General features: G+C 35.2%; 1 protein-coding gene across 4 annotated transcripts in view; it reads left to right on the forward strand.

Moving 5' to 3' along the window:
• TUBD1 (tubulin delta 1) overlaps nucleotides 1-13,833 on the forward strand; it is a 21,527-nt gene extending 7,694 nt beyond the window's left edge. For 2 of the 4 annotated variants that reach the window (XM_011375047.2, XM_011375045.2), the window contains exons 6-9: nucleotides 1,615-1,779; nucleotides 8,699-8,824; nucleotides 10,138-10,321; nucleotides 11,898-12,084. In XM_011375047.2, coding sequence (XP_011373349.1) covers nucleotides 1,615-1,779; nucleotides 8,699-8,824; nucleotides 10,138-10,321; nucleotides 11,898-12,006 — 584 coding nt within the window. In that variant the 3' untranslated portion in view covers nucleotides 12,007-12,084. Of the gene's footprint in view, nucleotides 1-1,614; nucleotides 1,780-8,698; nucleotides 8,825-10,137; nucleotides 10,322-11,897 lie in introns of all 4 variants that reach the window. The other 2 variants (XM_011375044.2, XM_011375048.2) reach the window with 2 other exon arrangements.
• The last annotated feature ends 32 nt before the right edge of the window (nucleotides 13,834-13,865 follow it).

Genomic DNA, 13,865 nt, shown 5'->3' on the forward strand with positions numbered 1-13,865 from the left:
ATCTGGAGACTGGTGCAGTCATTCCCTGGAGAGGTTGTGATGGCTTTATCTCACTGAACTGTACTAAGAAAATAGAGGTGGTTAATTAGATGGGAGCTCCCTTGACTCCTACCACCATCTCTACAAATTTTACTGCCCTAGGCCCACATTTGCATTTCACCTTGTTTCACAGTGGGAGAAGTCCTGCTCCTATTAAAAGCCAACTTCTCACATGGGTTCTGGGACCCATAACTTATCCCTTCTCAGGGACTTAATTCCTCACTCATCTCTCATCCTCCCACATCATTAATTTATGCCTCTTTCATGGCTTACTCCCCTTACAACTACTTTTTGACATCTCTCACGCTGGAAAAATGCTGTCTTGACATCACCTCTATTGATTGTACTGTTTGTCTATTATTTAGAATAACCATCCTCAAAGGGCTGTCTATCCTAGCTGTCCTCATTTCCTCACCATCTATTTGCTCCTCAGCCCATACTGATCTAGTTTTTCCCCATCACGTTTCTGAAATTGCTTTTTAAAGTCACAGGCATGTCCACATTGCCAAATTCAGTGGATACTTTACTGCCCTCATTTCCATCAACCTCTCAGTAGAATGTGACATGGCTTACCTCTTGTCTTCCAAGTTTCCTCTTTGTCTTTGGTGACACCCCCTCTCCTGATTTTCCTCCTATCTCCAAGACTACTTTTTTTGTTCCCCTCTTTTCCTCCTTTTTCAGCTCCTCCTCCTTTTCCCAAACTCAAAATGTTAGTTTTGGGCCCTCTTCTCAGATGACTGACCTAGTTCCATGGCTTTAAACACCATTTGCTGACTTTTGTTTGTTTGTTAGTGTTATGCAATAAAATCAGCTCTAGGTATTTTACAGAAAAGGATTCTTATGCTTAGAGGAAACTCCACTAGCTGTAAGATCATTGGCACAGCAATTCATAGATGTTATATCAAAATTGGTTCTTTTCATTAGGCCATAGTATATGAGTTTGCACTCAATGTTATCGTTAAATTTATCTTTCATGTTATGGTAATATGTTTTTTCCTCTCTATGTATTTTCTTTAAATATATAAAACAGCTCTGAATGCAAAATAAATTAGCCTTTCTCCTTAATTTTGTTTCATTACAAATACAGATTTCTAAAGACAGACATATTCCTGCCTTCAAGAATTACTAATCCTGTCTTCTTCTCTAGTACAGTTTGATGTAAATAGGTTCTGATTATCATTTAACTAGATAAAATAAATGTGAGATCTAGGAAATTTTCTAAAGGAATATTTAGTGAACACAGAATGACAACAAAAACATATTAACTCTCATGCTTACTTTGTTTTCCTGGGGTTTAGCTAAATATTCATAGTTCTGGTTACTTGGCTTGTAAATTCTTGTTTCCTTTTTGGCAAAGTGTGGATTCTCACTCATGCTAAAATAGGTGCCAAAAATTAAGCAAATACGTAGTCTGTAATAGACATTGTCTCTGAAATTTTATTTACATTTTAAAATTTAAGCAATTCTAGACTTAGAGGAGAAAACACCCAAAGACCATCATATCATGGTTGTGTACAGGCCAACAGAAACAGTGTGGAATTAAAATATTTAGTTCAGGTTTTTTTTTCTTTACAGGAGACTTAATGGAGAATTTAGTTCCCCATCCTGAATTCAAGATGCTGGGTGTTCGTAACATTCCTCAAATGTCTGAGAACTCACTGGCGTACAGCACATTTACTTGGGCTGGCCTCCTCAAGCATTTGAGACAGATGCTCATTTCAAATGCGAAAATGGAAGAAGGTAAAGGGTATTTTAAAAATACGTAGCCCACAAGCTGGGAAAAATGCCTTAACTAGAGTTCTCAGTATAAACTGGCTTGGGCCAGTTGAAATAATGGTCCCTTCTTCTGCCCAGGGAGGTTCGTGCAAAAACTAACCAGTATATCACAGGCCTTCTCAGTCACATTTTCACAATGTCATTTCCCAAAAAAATTTGATGAGTGTGACATTTGTTTTTATTTTATTTTGATCAAAGTAATAGATGAACATAGTTTTAAAAAATCAAGTCAGAATTCATCTAAGTACATGCTTAAATCTGTTTTAATTTTTACAGATTTGTATTTATTTATAAACATAAAATATTTATAGATTTTATGTTTACATACATTTCGTTGTATGTGTATTATATCTCTATTTTTTAGAAAAGTCCTGCATGAATTTGTAATGAGGAAAACAGCAGTCTGTCCTACACTTCTCCACTGCCCAACCGATGCCCCGCTTTCAACGTTTTTAGCTGTTTCTTCTGGTATTCGCCTCTCTATTTCTAAATATCTTACTTATGCTATTATTTGTTTTATTTTCCAGGTTTAGAAATTATCGGTTCCCTTCTAAATGTGAAAACTGAGGGTTGAATCTTCTTATACCTCCTCTACACACACACACACTTTGGGGTTAGATCGCTTTTCGGTGTTTGAATTACTTAAGCTATATAAATATTATTCACAGTTGAGCCAGGTACTATATACACAGATTATATTTTATTTCAGGTACAGTTTATTTTTTCCTCCTAGAGTTAAATTATATTTATTTGGTCAATATTCTATGTACCTGTCAATAATCTATCCCTAAACTTTTCCATAAAAATGAATCCCTTAACATGTTCAAGCCCATCAAGTAATCTAATAGTTTCATTATCTGCTTGGCGATGTCCCTTTAGGAGACCTTCATCCTCCTGTTCAGTCTGCACTGGTTGCTCTCCTGGCTTGATAAGCAACCAGCACTGGCATTTCTGCCTAATTCTGTATTCTATCTCGTTTCCTAGGTTTGATATCTTTCTCTCTCCTGGTTTATTCCCCGATATTTCTATACCATATCCTCCATGAGCTTCCTAAGAGTACAAGGAAGGTAAAAATTTTAAGGCTGCAAATGTAATTATTCTGCCCTTACAGCACATTGATAGTTTGGCCAGGTACAGAATTTGAAGTTGGGAATTATTTTTACTTAGCATTTTGAAAGCATTGCTCTATTATCTTCCAGCTTCCAGTGTTACTGTTGAGAAGTCCTGTGTCAGTCTGATTCCTAATCCTGTTTTGTTCTCTCGTGAAGCTTTTAGGGTTTTTCTTTTGTTTCTAGCATTCTGGGATTCCTTAGTGTGGAAGTTTTATCTCGGTAGAATGTACGCTTTACAAAGACAGGGGTTTTTATCTATTTTGTTTAATGCTATCTCTTCAGAGCCTGGAACAGTGGCCCAGCACGTAGTGTTGCCGAGTTTAGCCTTTCCTGAGCACAAACCTTTCAGAATGGAGGGGTGCGCTCCTCCTGCTGCAGGGAATGGGAAGGGTCTGTGGCTCTCACTGCTTCTCAGGTTTTTAGCTAATCCTCTTGTTTCTTCATTTTTTTAGAAGTGCCTGGCCTGCTTCCAGGTCCTCCACTGTGGACAGAAGTTTCAGCTTTCCCTGGTTGCTAAGTTGCTAACCACTGGTTCATTTGCTTTCCAGCTTCTAAAATTTTGTTGCCATTATCTCCTCTCCTCTCCCATTCCCTTTTTTCTTGCTTATGTCTTTTTTACAATCTCTGTATTACCTTGTTAGTGAGCTTTGAGGAGAGAGTGGCAGTAAACTGATATATTCAGTCTGTCATGTTTAACTGGAAATGACTACTTCATATTATTTTTGCAGCATGTATTTTACCACAAATTACACTAACTTAGGTTTCAATACTGTGGAAGTGGATTTCCTCTACATTTATTTGTAATATCTTATTTTTACAATTTTAGATTGTAGTGCCTGAGGTTTGGAGATAGTTCATATCTTAAATGCTTCCTGAAATTTTTGGTTACAGTATGTCTCTTTTTTCCTGGCAATACCTGTTAACATCTCAAGGATCACAGTATTCCTCAGGGTAGTGTGAGGCGTGCTGCCCTGGGCTCCCATGCAGAACTTTAAGATATTAATATTTTTTCACAGTTCTAAATGGAGCTTTGAACATATAAATGTTTGTATATATGCATGTGAATATATATGAATGAATACACACACACACACACACACACACACACACACACACACACACACACACATCACTCATCAGGTTGAAGAATGTAGTTTTAAATCTCATCAGATGTTTTCAGACTCCTCTATATGAAGATTGACCGCATTCATATTGCCATCAGCGACTGACTTGTTTCCCTAGGTCCTAGCAACAGGAAGAATGAGTGATCTAAGAGAGAACCAGGCAGAAATTACATTGCCTTTGATGACCTAGCTATGGAGGTCACACACCATCATTTCTGCACCATCCTTTTTATTTTTAAGGTTAGCCCTATCCCATGTGGGAGGAGACCACACAAGGGCCTGAATACCAGGAGGCAAGGATCATTGAGGTTCATCTTGGAGGCCAGCTACCATTCTCTGTCCTCTGTTGCCTGATGAGTCATGTCCTCCCATATGCAGAATATATTTAACTCCTCCCAAGGACCCCAAAAGCTATGTCCCATTAGCACATTAGCCTAAAGTGCAGGATCCTGTCATCTAGAAGCAAGTCTGGGTGTGGATTTATACTTCTCAGGTGAGAGTTCTTGAGTACAGCTCTTTGAGTACAGTTCCTCCCAGCTGGCCCCAACAGATCCTGGTAGAACAGGCATAGGGTAACTGGTAGACACTCCTTTTAAAAAAATGGGTAAACGAAAAGCATGCAGGAGTCGTTGGTCCCTAACAATTCATCAGGGCATGTGCTGGCAGTTTCTTGATTAAAATGTAAGGCCTGGGAATAATTTTTCAGGGCTTTTCGCTTGCCCCTCTGAATCAAACAATTATAATATACTTGTTTATTTATTTTTATGTTTTATTTAAAATATTTTTTTAAATTTTATTAGTAGATTTGTTTTTCTAGTTTGGATTAATTCATGCATGTAAGAATAGAGTCAGTTCTAAAGCTCTCTATAAAAAGACATTTTAAAAATGAAACTGGCATCATGTATGTATTTTTTTTCCATAACTTTTTTTCAACATAATATTTTGTGGCCTCCAATTCAGCACATTTAGACATGCCTTATTCACTTTAATAGCTACAGTTTTCTACTTACTATATATGTACTCTAATTTATTATATGCACATAGATTAAAAAGTCAGTTCTACAAAGCTGGTTGTTAAAACTATTAGTCCATAACCTTCCTCTATTTTCTCCTTTCCAGAGGCAACCATTTTTCAAAATTCTTTTGCTGGTTCTTTGACTGTTTTCAACTATTCGTTACTGTTCATTGCTTTTTCAGTTATTTAGGTATTACCTATTTACTTCCCACTGTAGAGTTAGGATTTAGATCTTTTTCCCCCAACACTGGCCCCTAAGGCCTACAGACAAGACACCCTTCTGTCTTGTCATCAGTCTAATATAGTAGTGTCATCACTGGGTTAAAGCAATATCCAGCTTTACACGATCAAGACCAAATAAATGCTAGTCACAGCTGAGCCCTGTAGTATCCTGTGATTACTTTTCTTTTCCGGTATAATTTTTTAAATTTTCTTCGGAGTTAATAGTTGCCTTGTTTTCTTGTTTGCTTAGTTTTTCTACGTACTGTCAATTATTCAACCCTAATTATTTTTCTACTTGTCTAAATTTTTTCTCGATATATTGAAGTATTCTATCAGTTTCATCTTCTTTAAGAAATCTCTCCTAGAGTCTTCTGACTTGCTTCAGTGTGGATTTCTCACTCTCTATAGCCAATGTACATTTGTCATCCTGGTATTCTCTTTGCCTGTCTCCAATGTTGGATATTCTGCTTGGAGGGTTTAGACAAAGCCCCAGTGATCATGTTTTTCCTGGTTTTCACTCGATCTCTCTGGTTTCAGTGTGTACCCTACCCTTCCCTCTGCCTGGTGGATATTCTGCTCAGAGGGTTTAGACAAAGCCCCAGTGGTCATGTTTTTCCTGGTTTTCACTTGATCTCTCTGGTTTCAGTGTGTACCCTACCCTTACCTCTGCCTGGTGTTCTCCAGACCAGAGACCCTCAGTCATATCTTCTCAAGAAAATAAACCTTTCGTTTTCTGCTAGGGTAGAGATGAGGCAGTCATCATGATAAACAGACAAGTTTAGCAACATTTCTTAAGCAGGAGTCAAAGGTGAATGGGCTCTACATGATTGCAAAGCCAATTTAAGAGCTAATAACAGTGTTTTCATGGATTCCCTTGAAGAATACTGAATTGCTGATGTTCTGGAGGCACAGAGGATAATGTGTGAGAATACAGGCATGATTAATGCTGTGTCAAAAAGTAATAGTCATTGAATGTGAAGGCATTTTAGGAAAACCTTAACTAATTGATTTAGTTATATATAGTTATATATAAGTATATATATTTAAAATCTAAACCTAATTTACTCTAAAAGAACTCTTTAAATAAGTATAAAATTTAATAATATAAGTGAATAATTTAATTGATAATATTTTTTCTTATAATCAATGGTATCTTGGAAGGAAATGTAATATTATGGATTTATACCCCATTTTTGTTACATGAATTACAAACATTTCTGTCCATCATTTTTGTCTTTTGTATGATGTTTTTCACCATATGGAAGTTTTACATTTTTATGCAAGCAAAGCTATAAATCTTCCTTTATAGATTCTGAGCCTTGCCTACTCCAAAGATATAAAAATATTCTCTATTGTTTCTCAGTATTTTTTATCGTTTTATGTTTAATATTTAAATTTTTACCCATCTGGGATTTATTTTTAATTAATTTATTTTTAGTTCTTTAATGTTACCACATATTTGACCCCTTCTACCCCATCCACCTCACTCCTCCCCCCTCCCTCCTACTCTTTTTATTTTCGATAATGCCTTCTTTGTTATTTCCTCTCCCATTTTAAATTTTATTTACTTAATTTTTCTTTTTTATTTTTTGAACATCAGTTTTTCAAGGGCCCAACTTTGGATTGGCTTCTTTTTTTTTTTCTTTTTGAAACTTTTAGAGTTGATTACCTTTATTTTTTAGTAATATAGAGTGAAGAATTATCTAACAAATAGAGCTTTGACAGCACGTGATATGTTTTTTTGCAGGTCATTTTTAATGGTTTTATTGAAGTATAATTTATATATCATATACTTCACCTATTATGAGTACAGTTCAAGGATTTTTTTAGTAAATTTATAGTTGTGCAACTATTATCACAATCCAGTTTTAGAACATTTCTGCCACTCCAAAAAAGTTCCTATATCCATTTACATTCAATTTCCTTTTTTATTCCTAGCCCCAACCAACCACTGATGTGCTTTTTGTCTCTTTAGATTTGCCTATTTTGGACATTTCATATAAGTGGAATTATATACTATATAGTCTTTTGTGTCTGACTTCTTTCATTTAACATAGCATTTTTAAGGTTTATCCATGTTGTAGCATATGTCACTAGTTCAGTCCTTTGTACTGTTGAATAGTATTCCATCGAATGGATATGCCACACTTTGTTTATATGTCCAACAGTTGATGGACATTAAGATTGTTTTCACTTTGTGACTATTATGAATAATGCCACTAAGAACATTCACATATAAGTCTTTGTGTGGACATATGTTTTCCGTCTCTTGCATATATACCTAGGAGACTCATTGCTAGGTTGAAGGATAAGTCTATGTTTAACCTTTTAAATAACTGCTAAACTCTTTTCCATAGTGGCTGCACCATTTTACATTCCCACAAGCAGTTTAAGAGGGTTTCGGTTTTTCCACATCCTTGCCAACATCTGATATTGTGAGTCTTTTTGAGTGTAGCCATTCTAATAGATGTACAGTAGTGTCTCCTTGTGGTTTCAATTTGTATTTTCCTAATGACAGTATTGTTGAGAATTTTTTCATGTGCTTATTAGTCATCTGTTAATCTTCATTGGCGAAATTTTTATTCAAATACCTCTCCAATTTTTAAATTAGCCTTGTCTTATTGAGTTCAGCATACCAAAATTTTTGATTTGTTGTATTTCCATTTTTGCTGAAAATCCATCTGCACACTGAATTTTATCCCTATCCTATGTATAATTTAAGAATATTTTCTTGATATTTCTACATGACTAGTCAATTTGCAATCCTATTTTGGTTTTATGTTTCTACATTCCTTAACATTTTTCTATGTTTTTTGTTAGTTTGTTCATAATGGTATATAAAGTTCACCCATTTTAGGCGTATAGTCCTGTCAATTCTGACAAACATACAGTGTGTAACCACTACCACAATTGAGATAGAGTATTTCCATCATCTCAGAAAGTTCCTTCATACCCTTAGTAGGCAGTCTCTTCTCTCTACCCCTAGTCCCTAGCAACTACTGATCTGAATTTTATTCCTATGGTTTTGCCTTTTCCAGTTCTATAAATGGAATCATACAATATGTAATCTTTTGAGTCAGGCTTGTTTCACTCAGCATAATGCTTTTGAGATTTATCCATGTTGTTATGTGTATCAGGAGTTACTTTCTTTTTATTGCTGAGTTGAATTCCATGCATCTACCCCTATCCTTTAATAGTCAATGAAGAATATTTCATGCCTTTCTCAGGACTGAGTAGTTTGGATTACTTTAGGTCTACTGGATAAGGATTTTTTTAAACTTTCATCAGACAAAAAAAAAGAAAACCTTTTAGTTATCAAATAAAAATACATATAAAATGCACATACCATTATACACGTTTATCTTGTTCAAAGCCATTGATAAAGTCTCTTGCTTTTTTTCTTTTGGTAGGTATCAATTGGCATGTACGGCCTCCTGTATCAGGACTTCCTACTCTCAGTAAGGAGCTCCATTTTAACACTTCCATTGCTAACTTAGTTATCCTTCGTGGGAAAAGTGTGCACACTGCGGATCTGGGTGAGCAGAAGTTAAGGTGAAAATTAAGATGTACATTTGGCACATATCCATGGTACACATGATAAAAAAGGAGAAAAAAGTCCCCGAATTTATTTTTAGAGAAAGGGAAATAATAACTGTATGTTTTAGTAGCAAAATGTAACCATTTTATCAGTTAGTATGTGACTGAACACCAAAATAGAAGTGGTTTAAACAAGACACAAGTTTAATTCTTTCTTCCTGAATATGGTTGCTCTGTTGTCCTTACCTTGTGGCTTCCTCCTTTTAGTCTAAGACATGTGTTTGAGTTTCAGCCATCAAATCACACAAGAATAAGCAAAGAAGGCATACCTCCTTCTCCTAGGGTCACACACCACACTTGTATTTATATCCCTTTGACTGGAACTGAATCATTATGTGCTACACTTAGCTGCAATGGTGACCATGAGCACAGTTAAAATTTTGGAATTTGTTTACTAGAGAACAGGTATTGTGAGACAACTAATGTTATCTTTGCCAAGTATTTTGTTACAACATTTTCACAAAGTTGAAAGAGCAATACTCTTGACAAGTCTCTAGGTTTTTATTATCCTTATTTGGTGATTTCAGCAGTATCAAATTGGCTATAAAGAAAACCAAACAATCTAGTTCTGGTAATACCCCTTAGATAAAAGAAAACTAGTAACAATTAAAAAGAGGTCACTTTAAGTCAATCAGATGGTGTACTTTCTTCATAGTCTTCATTGTAGATTTTAAAATAAGAGAATAAAAGGATATATAATCTAACTTCTAAAAACTTACCCACAGCAAACGACACAGGTGCATAGAAGTGTTCTTACATTGACAGTCATTGCAATATCTTTCACACTAACAAATATGTGGAAATAACCTAAATGTCCAAACAGTAGGAAATGTGTTAAATAAATTATGGCATATTCGTGTAAGGAGCCTTTAAATATGAGTGATATTATTATAATAGAAAAGTAGTTCACAACATACTGGTAAATGAAAAATGCAGACTACAGAAGAGCATGTATGTAAAATTACACAAGAGAGTCAGCAAACTATTCATGGTCATTATTTCTGCACAGTGGCATTTCATCTGTTCAGCTGACTTAAATTTTCTTTGTAATAAAATTTTCTAAATGTGAATTATTCCTTTTATTTAATGATGAATATGAATCATTTATCCAAAAGCAATATAAAGCTAGTTTTAAAAAAGCAAAATAAAAGGAGATTTTTGGTGAAATGGATAAGAAAATATTCCTTTATTAATTTGTTTCCAAAATTAATGATTTATTCTGTAAACAATGGCTTATGTTATTTTACTCTAGGGGGATTTAAAGATCCAGCTCTCTATACTTCCTGGTTAGAGCCTGACAATGCTTTCAGTGTGTGGAAAACCCAGCGAGCCTTTAGCAAATATGAAAAGTCTGCAGCGTTGGTCAGCAATAGCCAGTTCTTAGTAAAACCACTTGATATGATTGTGGGCAAAGCATGGAATATGTTTGCTTCAAAGTAAGTAAAAGATAAATCTATAAATCTTTCTAACCTTAGATAATACAATGTTAAAACACAAAGCAGAATTTGGAGTGTCTTTGGTCTATTTGGGATGCTATAACAAAAATAGCAGAGACTGGGTAGGTAGCTTATAAAGAACAGAAATTTACTTCTCACATTTCTGGAGATTGGGAAGTCTAAGATTAAGTTGCTGAGCAAGTGTTTTTCAGACAACACTTAATTTGCCAGATGTTTTGATGTCTGGAGAAGACCCACTTACTGGTTCATGGGTGGTGTCTTTTCCCTGTGTCCTCAAATGGCAGAAAAGGCAAAAGAGCTTTCATGGTCCTCTTTTACATGGGCACGAATCCCATTCACAAGAGCTCCACCCTCATGACCTAATCACCGCCTAAAGGCCTCATCTATAATACCAGCACCTTGGGGGTTAGGATTCCAACATGTGAATTTGGGGGGAATATAGACATTCAGTCTATAGCATGGAATAAGCATGGCCCCCACTTTGTAGGTGTGAAACTGTAGTCATGTTACTTCAGGCTTCATTTCCTGATTGGTACAATGCGTCCAAACTGAGAGGATCTGTAGTGAGGATTAAATGAGATAATCATGTAAAAATACCTAGTACGGTACCTGACTAGTTAATGCTTAATAATTTTTTGATATTATGATTGTTGACTAAATGAGTAATTTCTAAATGAAATGATATTATAGTAGAAATTTCATTACAAGGCAAGGACAATAAGATAGTTTTCCAAAACAAGATCCTTAGAAGAATGGAAGAGATCCTAATCTTGCTCAGTAAGAAATCCTACACGTTCAACTCCACTTGATACAAAGAAATGTATTATCAGGTTTCCTGACCTCTGCCACAATTAATTAATGTCGAAGCAAAATTCCTCAAATGATTGGACAATGCCTCTACTTGGATTAGGTAGGATTCCTAATGGCCCCCCATCCTGCACATGGCCAGTCTAAGACCCCTACTCCTCAGGACCGCGAACTCTGCCCTTTTCTGGTATACATTCTCTTTCCACTCATTAAATGATAGTAGCCATTATTACATCAACTTAATTCATGTCTGCCCTGCTATGCATTTTAACGCGAGTCTCCTGCCTCAGAACATTTTGCAGGGCTAGAGGTATCAAGAAAACCTGGCATAACTGCAAATTAAGTGTTGTCTGAAAAACACTTGGAAGGCTTCACCTTATTCCTAGTACTGGATTAATGTGTTTCTACAGTTTCAAGCTTTACATAAAACTTCTCAGGCACTTTTCAGGGTTTATATTAAACCCCATCACCTCCTTTAGGGTGTTGATTATGTGCTAGGTGGACAACCAAATCTGAACCTGCTTCTTTTTCCTATGTGCTGCTTTTTGTCATTCTCTTGGGTGCTAAAAAGACAGGCAGCCTGCATAAACTTTGAAAGTTTGCTAATCTTTGAAGCAAGTATAAAACTTAAGAAATTCTCTCATCTTAAAATGTTCATGAGCTGGGGAAGGCATATTTATTGTATGATTTTTATGAATTATTCATTTGCCTGAGATTTTTTTATTTTACATTTTGTTTCTTTTACCAGAGCCTACATTCATCAGTACACAAAATTTGGAATTGAAGAAGAGGACTTTTTGGACAGTTTCACATTGTTAGAACAGGTTATTGCCAGTTACTGCAACCTCCGATTTTGAACAAAGGGGGAAAAGTACCTTACATCATTTTTGGACTAAAATATTTTCCATATTGCTTTCCCTATAAGGTTTCAAACGACAAAGTAACATGCTGATTCCTTCTGTATACTATGCCCACAGAACAGGAGGAAAACCTTTTAAATGGAGAAAATAGCATGTTTTCAATGAAAACATCTACTTGGTATTCTCATTTGTAAGAAAAAAATTGGTGCTTCTATAAGAACTTTGGAAATACTTTGCTGAGATGTTAGAACTCTGGAACTATCCCAAAAAGGGAATATTCTGTTTTGTCCCTAAATTCCTAACTCTTCCTTCTCTATTCCAAAAAGGATTCACTAAATATGAGCTAAACTTTCGCAGCACAATTTTAAGCTAAGAAATTGCAATTCTGTATATAAATGTATTCATCTCTGAAATGAATGCTTTGAACCACAAGAGGGAGCTGTTGTTAAACTCTATAGTGTGAACCTCTCTTGAATATTCATTCTATAACAGGTAAGATTTTCCACTTTAAGCAACTACTTAAATATAAATTTCAGGATTTTGTTAATAAATGTACATCATGTTTAAATACTAAAGAAAATAAGTAAATGTTACTTCGTTTGCTTTTCTTCAACTTTTTGGGCATAAGAAAATTGGGTCAGTTTTCTCTTAGACCTTAGAATACGAAGGCAGAAACTGATTTTAGTGCTTTAAAATTACTTATAGGTATTTAGCTGATGTGAAAGAAGGTTATATGATTTTCAGTAAAAGGCGTTAAGAGCTTTCACCAATATTTCACTAAGTTGAGAAAATTATCACGAAGGAAATACTGTGCTTGATGAAATTGGTACACTCAGGTTTCACTCAGAAGGACAAAACACACTTGGAAATTGGCAGCTGAATTTGAGGGGAGTGGTGTATTTCAGTTAAAGACATCACATGCAATGTATTAACAAACGTAAAATGGAAAACAAATAGGAACATTTGCTTGCCCTTTCTGCCAAATCTACCAGTGGTGACTTATTTTTATTTGGAACAAAGACAGTTCACAGCTTCACTGGTTCTTCCTTTTCTTTCCATATGGAAATGATTACCTTTTTTGCTGTTTTTCTTATCAACTGTTGCTATGATTTAAAATACTGAACCATATCTTATTTCTAAAGAATGTAAAAAGTGGTCTGTTCAGCTGCTAAAAGGCACACCCCACTGCTGCATTTTGTTAACCCAAGTCTACTTGAAAAATAATTAGATCATAATTTTTATAAAATAAAGTTAAAAGTAATTGTTTAGCATTGAAGAGATCCAAAGACTACAGCCACCAAACTAAACCAGCATTATTGAAGATCTGTAACTGAATGACCTCCCCAGGGGTTAAGCTGATTATGAAGAAACTTGCTAAAAAGTTAAGCTTCAACAAAGTCATAAGTTTGAAATCATTTTATATTTGAGCAAGGTACCATGAAGTACCTTAGGGACAAGTCTATTTCTAATTTGGCAACTCATGGAATCAATGGCAGGTGAATATTGAAAGTAAACCCAATTAGACAGAGCTCTGGGTCCATTCACTGATGTGAGTTGACCCTTTTTATGATCCACAACTATATTATTTGAGTGCAATGGATAAGCCTCGCCCTGGGAAAACCACCTTCGTGATCATGGTATCTCCCATATTATTTGATATGTGTGAACACCTAAATATTTACAAAGTTGTTTTAAACGTTTACATGGAAAATCTGTTCTTGTCTATTTGGAATAATATAAAATTTTTGCTGTTAGAGTTGGAATTTTAACTTGAAAATTAACACAAAGAAGCTGATTCCAAACTTCAAGATAAAGGGTGGCATTAGAAATGTACTTTGATTTGTGTGCACAAAATG

The sequence above is a fragment of the Pteropus vampyrus genome, unplaced genomic scaffold (genome assembly GCF_000151845.1).
Source record: "Pteropus vampyrus isolate Shadow unplaced genomic scaffold, Pvam_2.0 Scaffold261, whole genome shotgun sequence".
NCBI classification, from domain to species: Eukaryota; Metazoa; Chordata; class Mammalia; order Chiroptera; family Pteropodidae; genus Pteropus; species Pteropus vampyrus.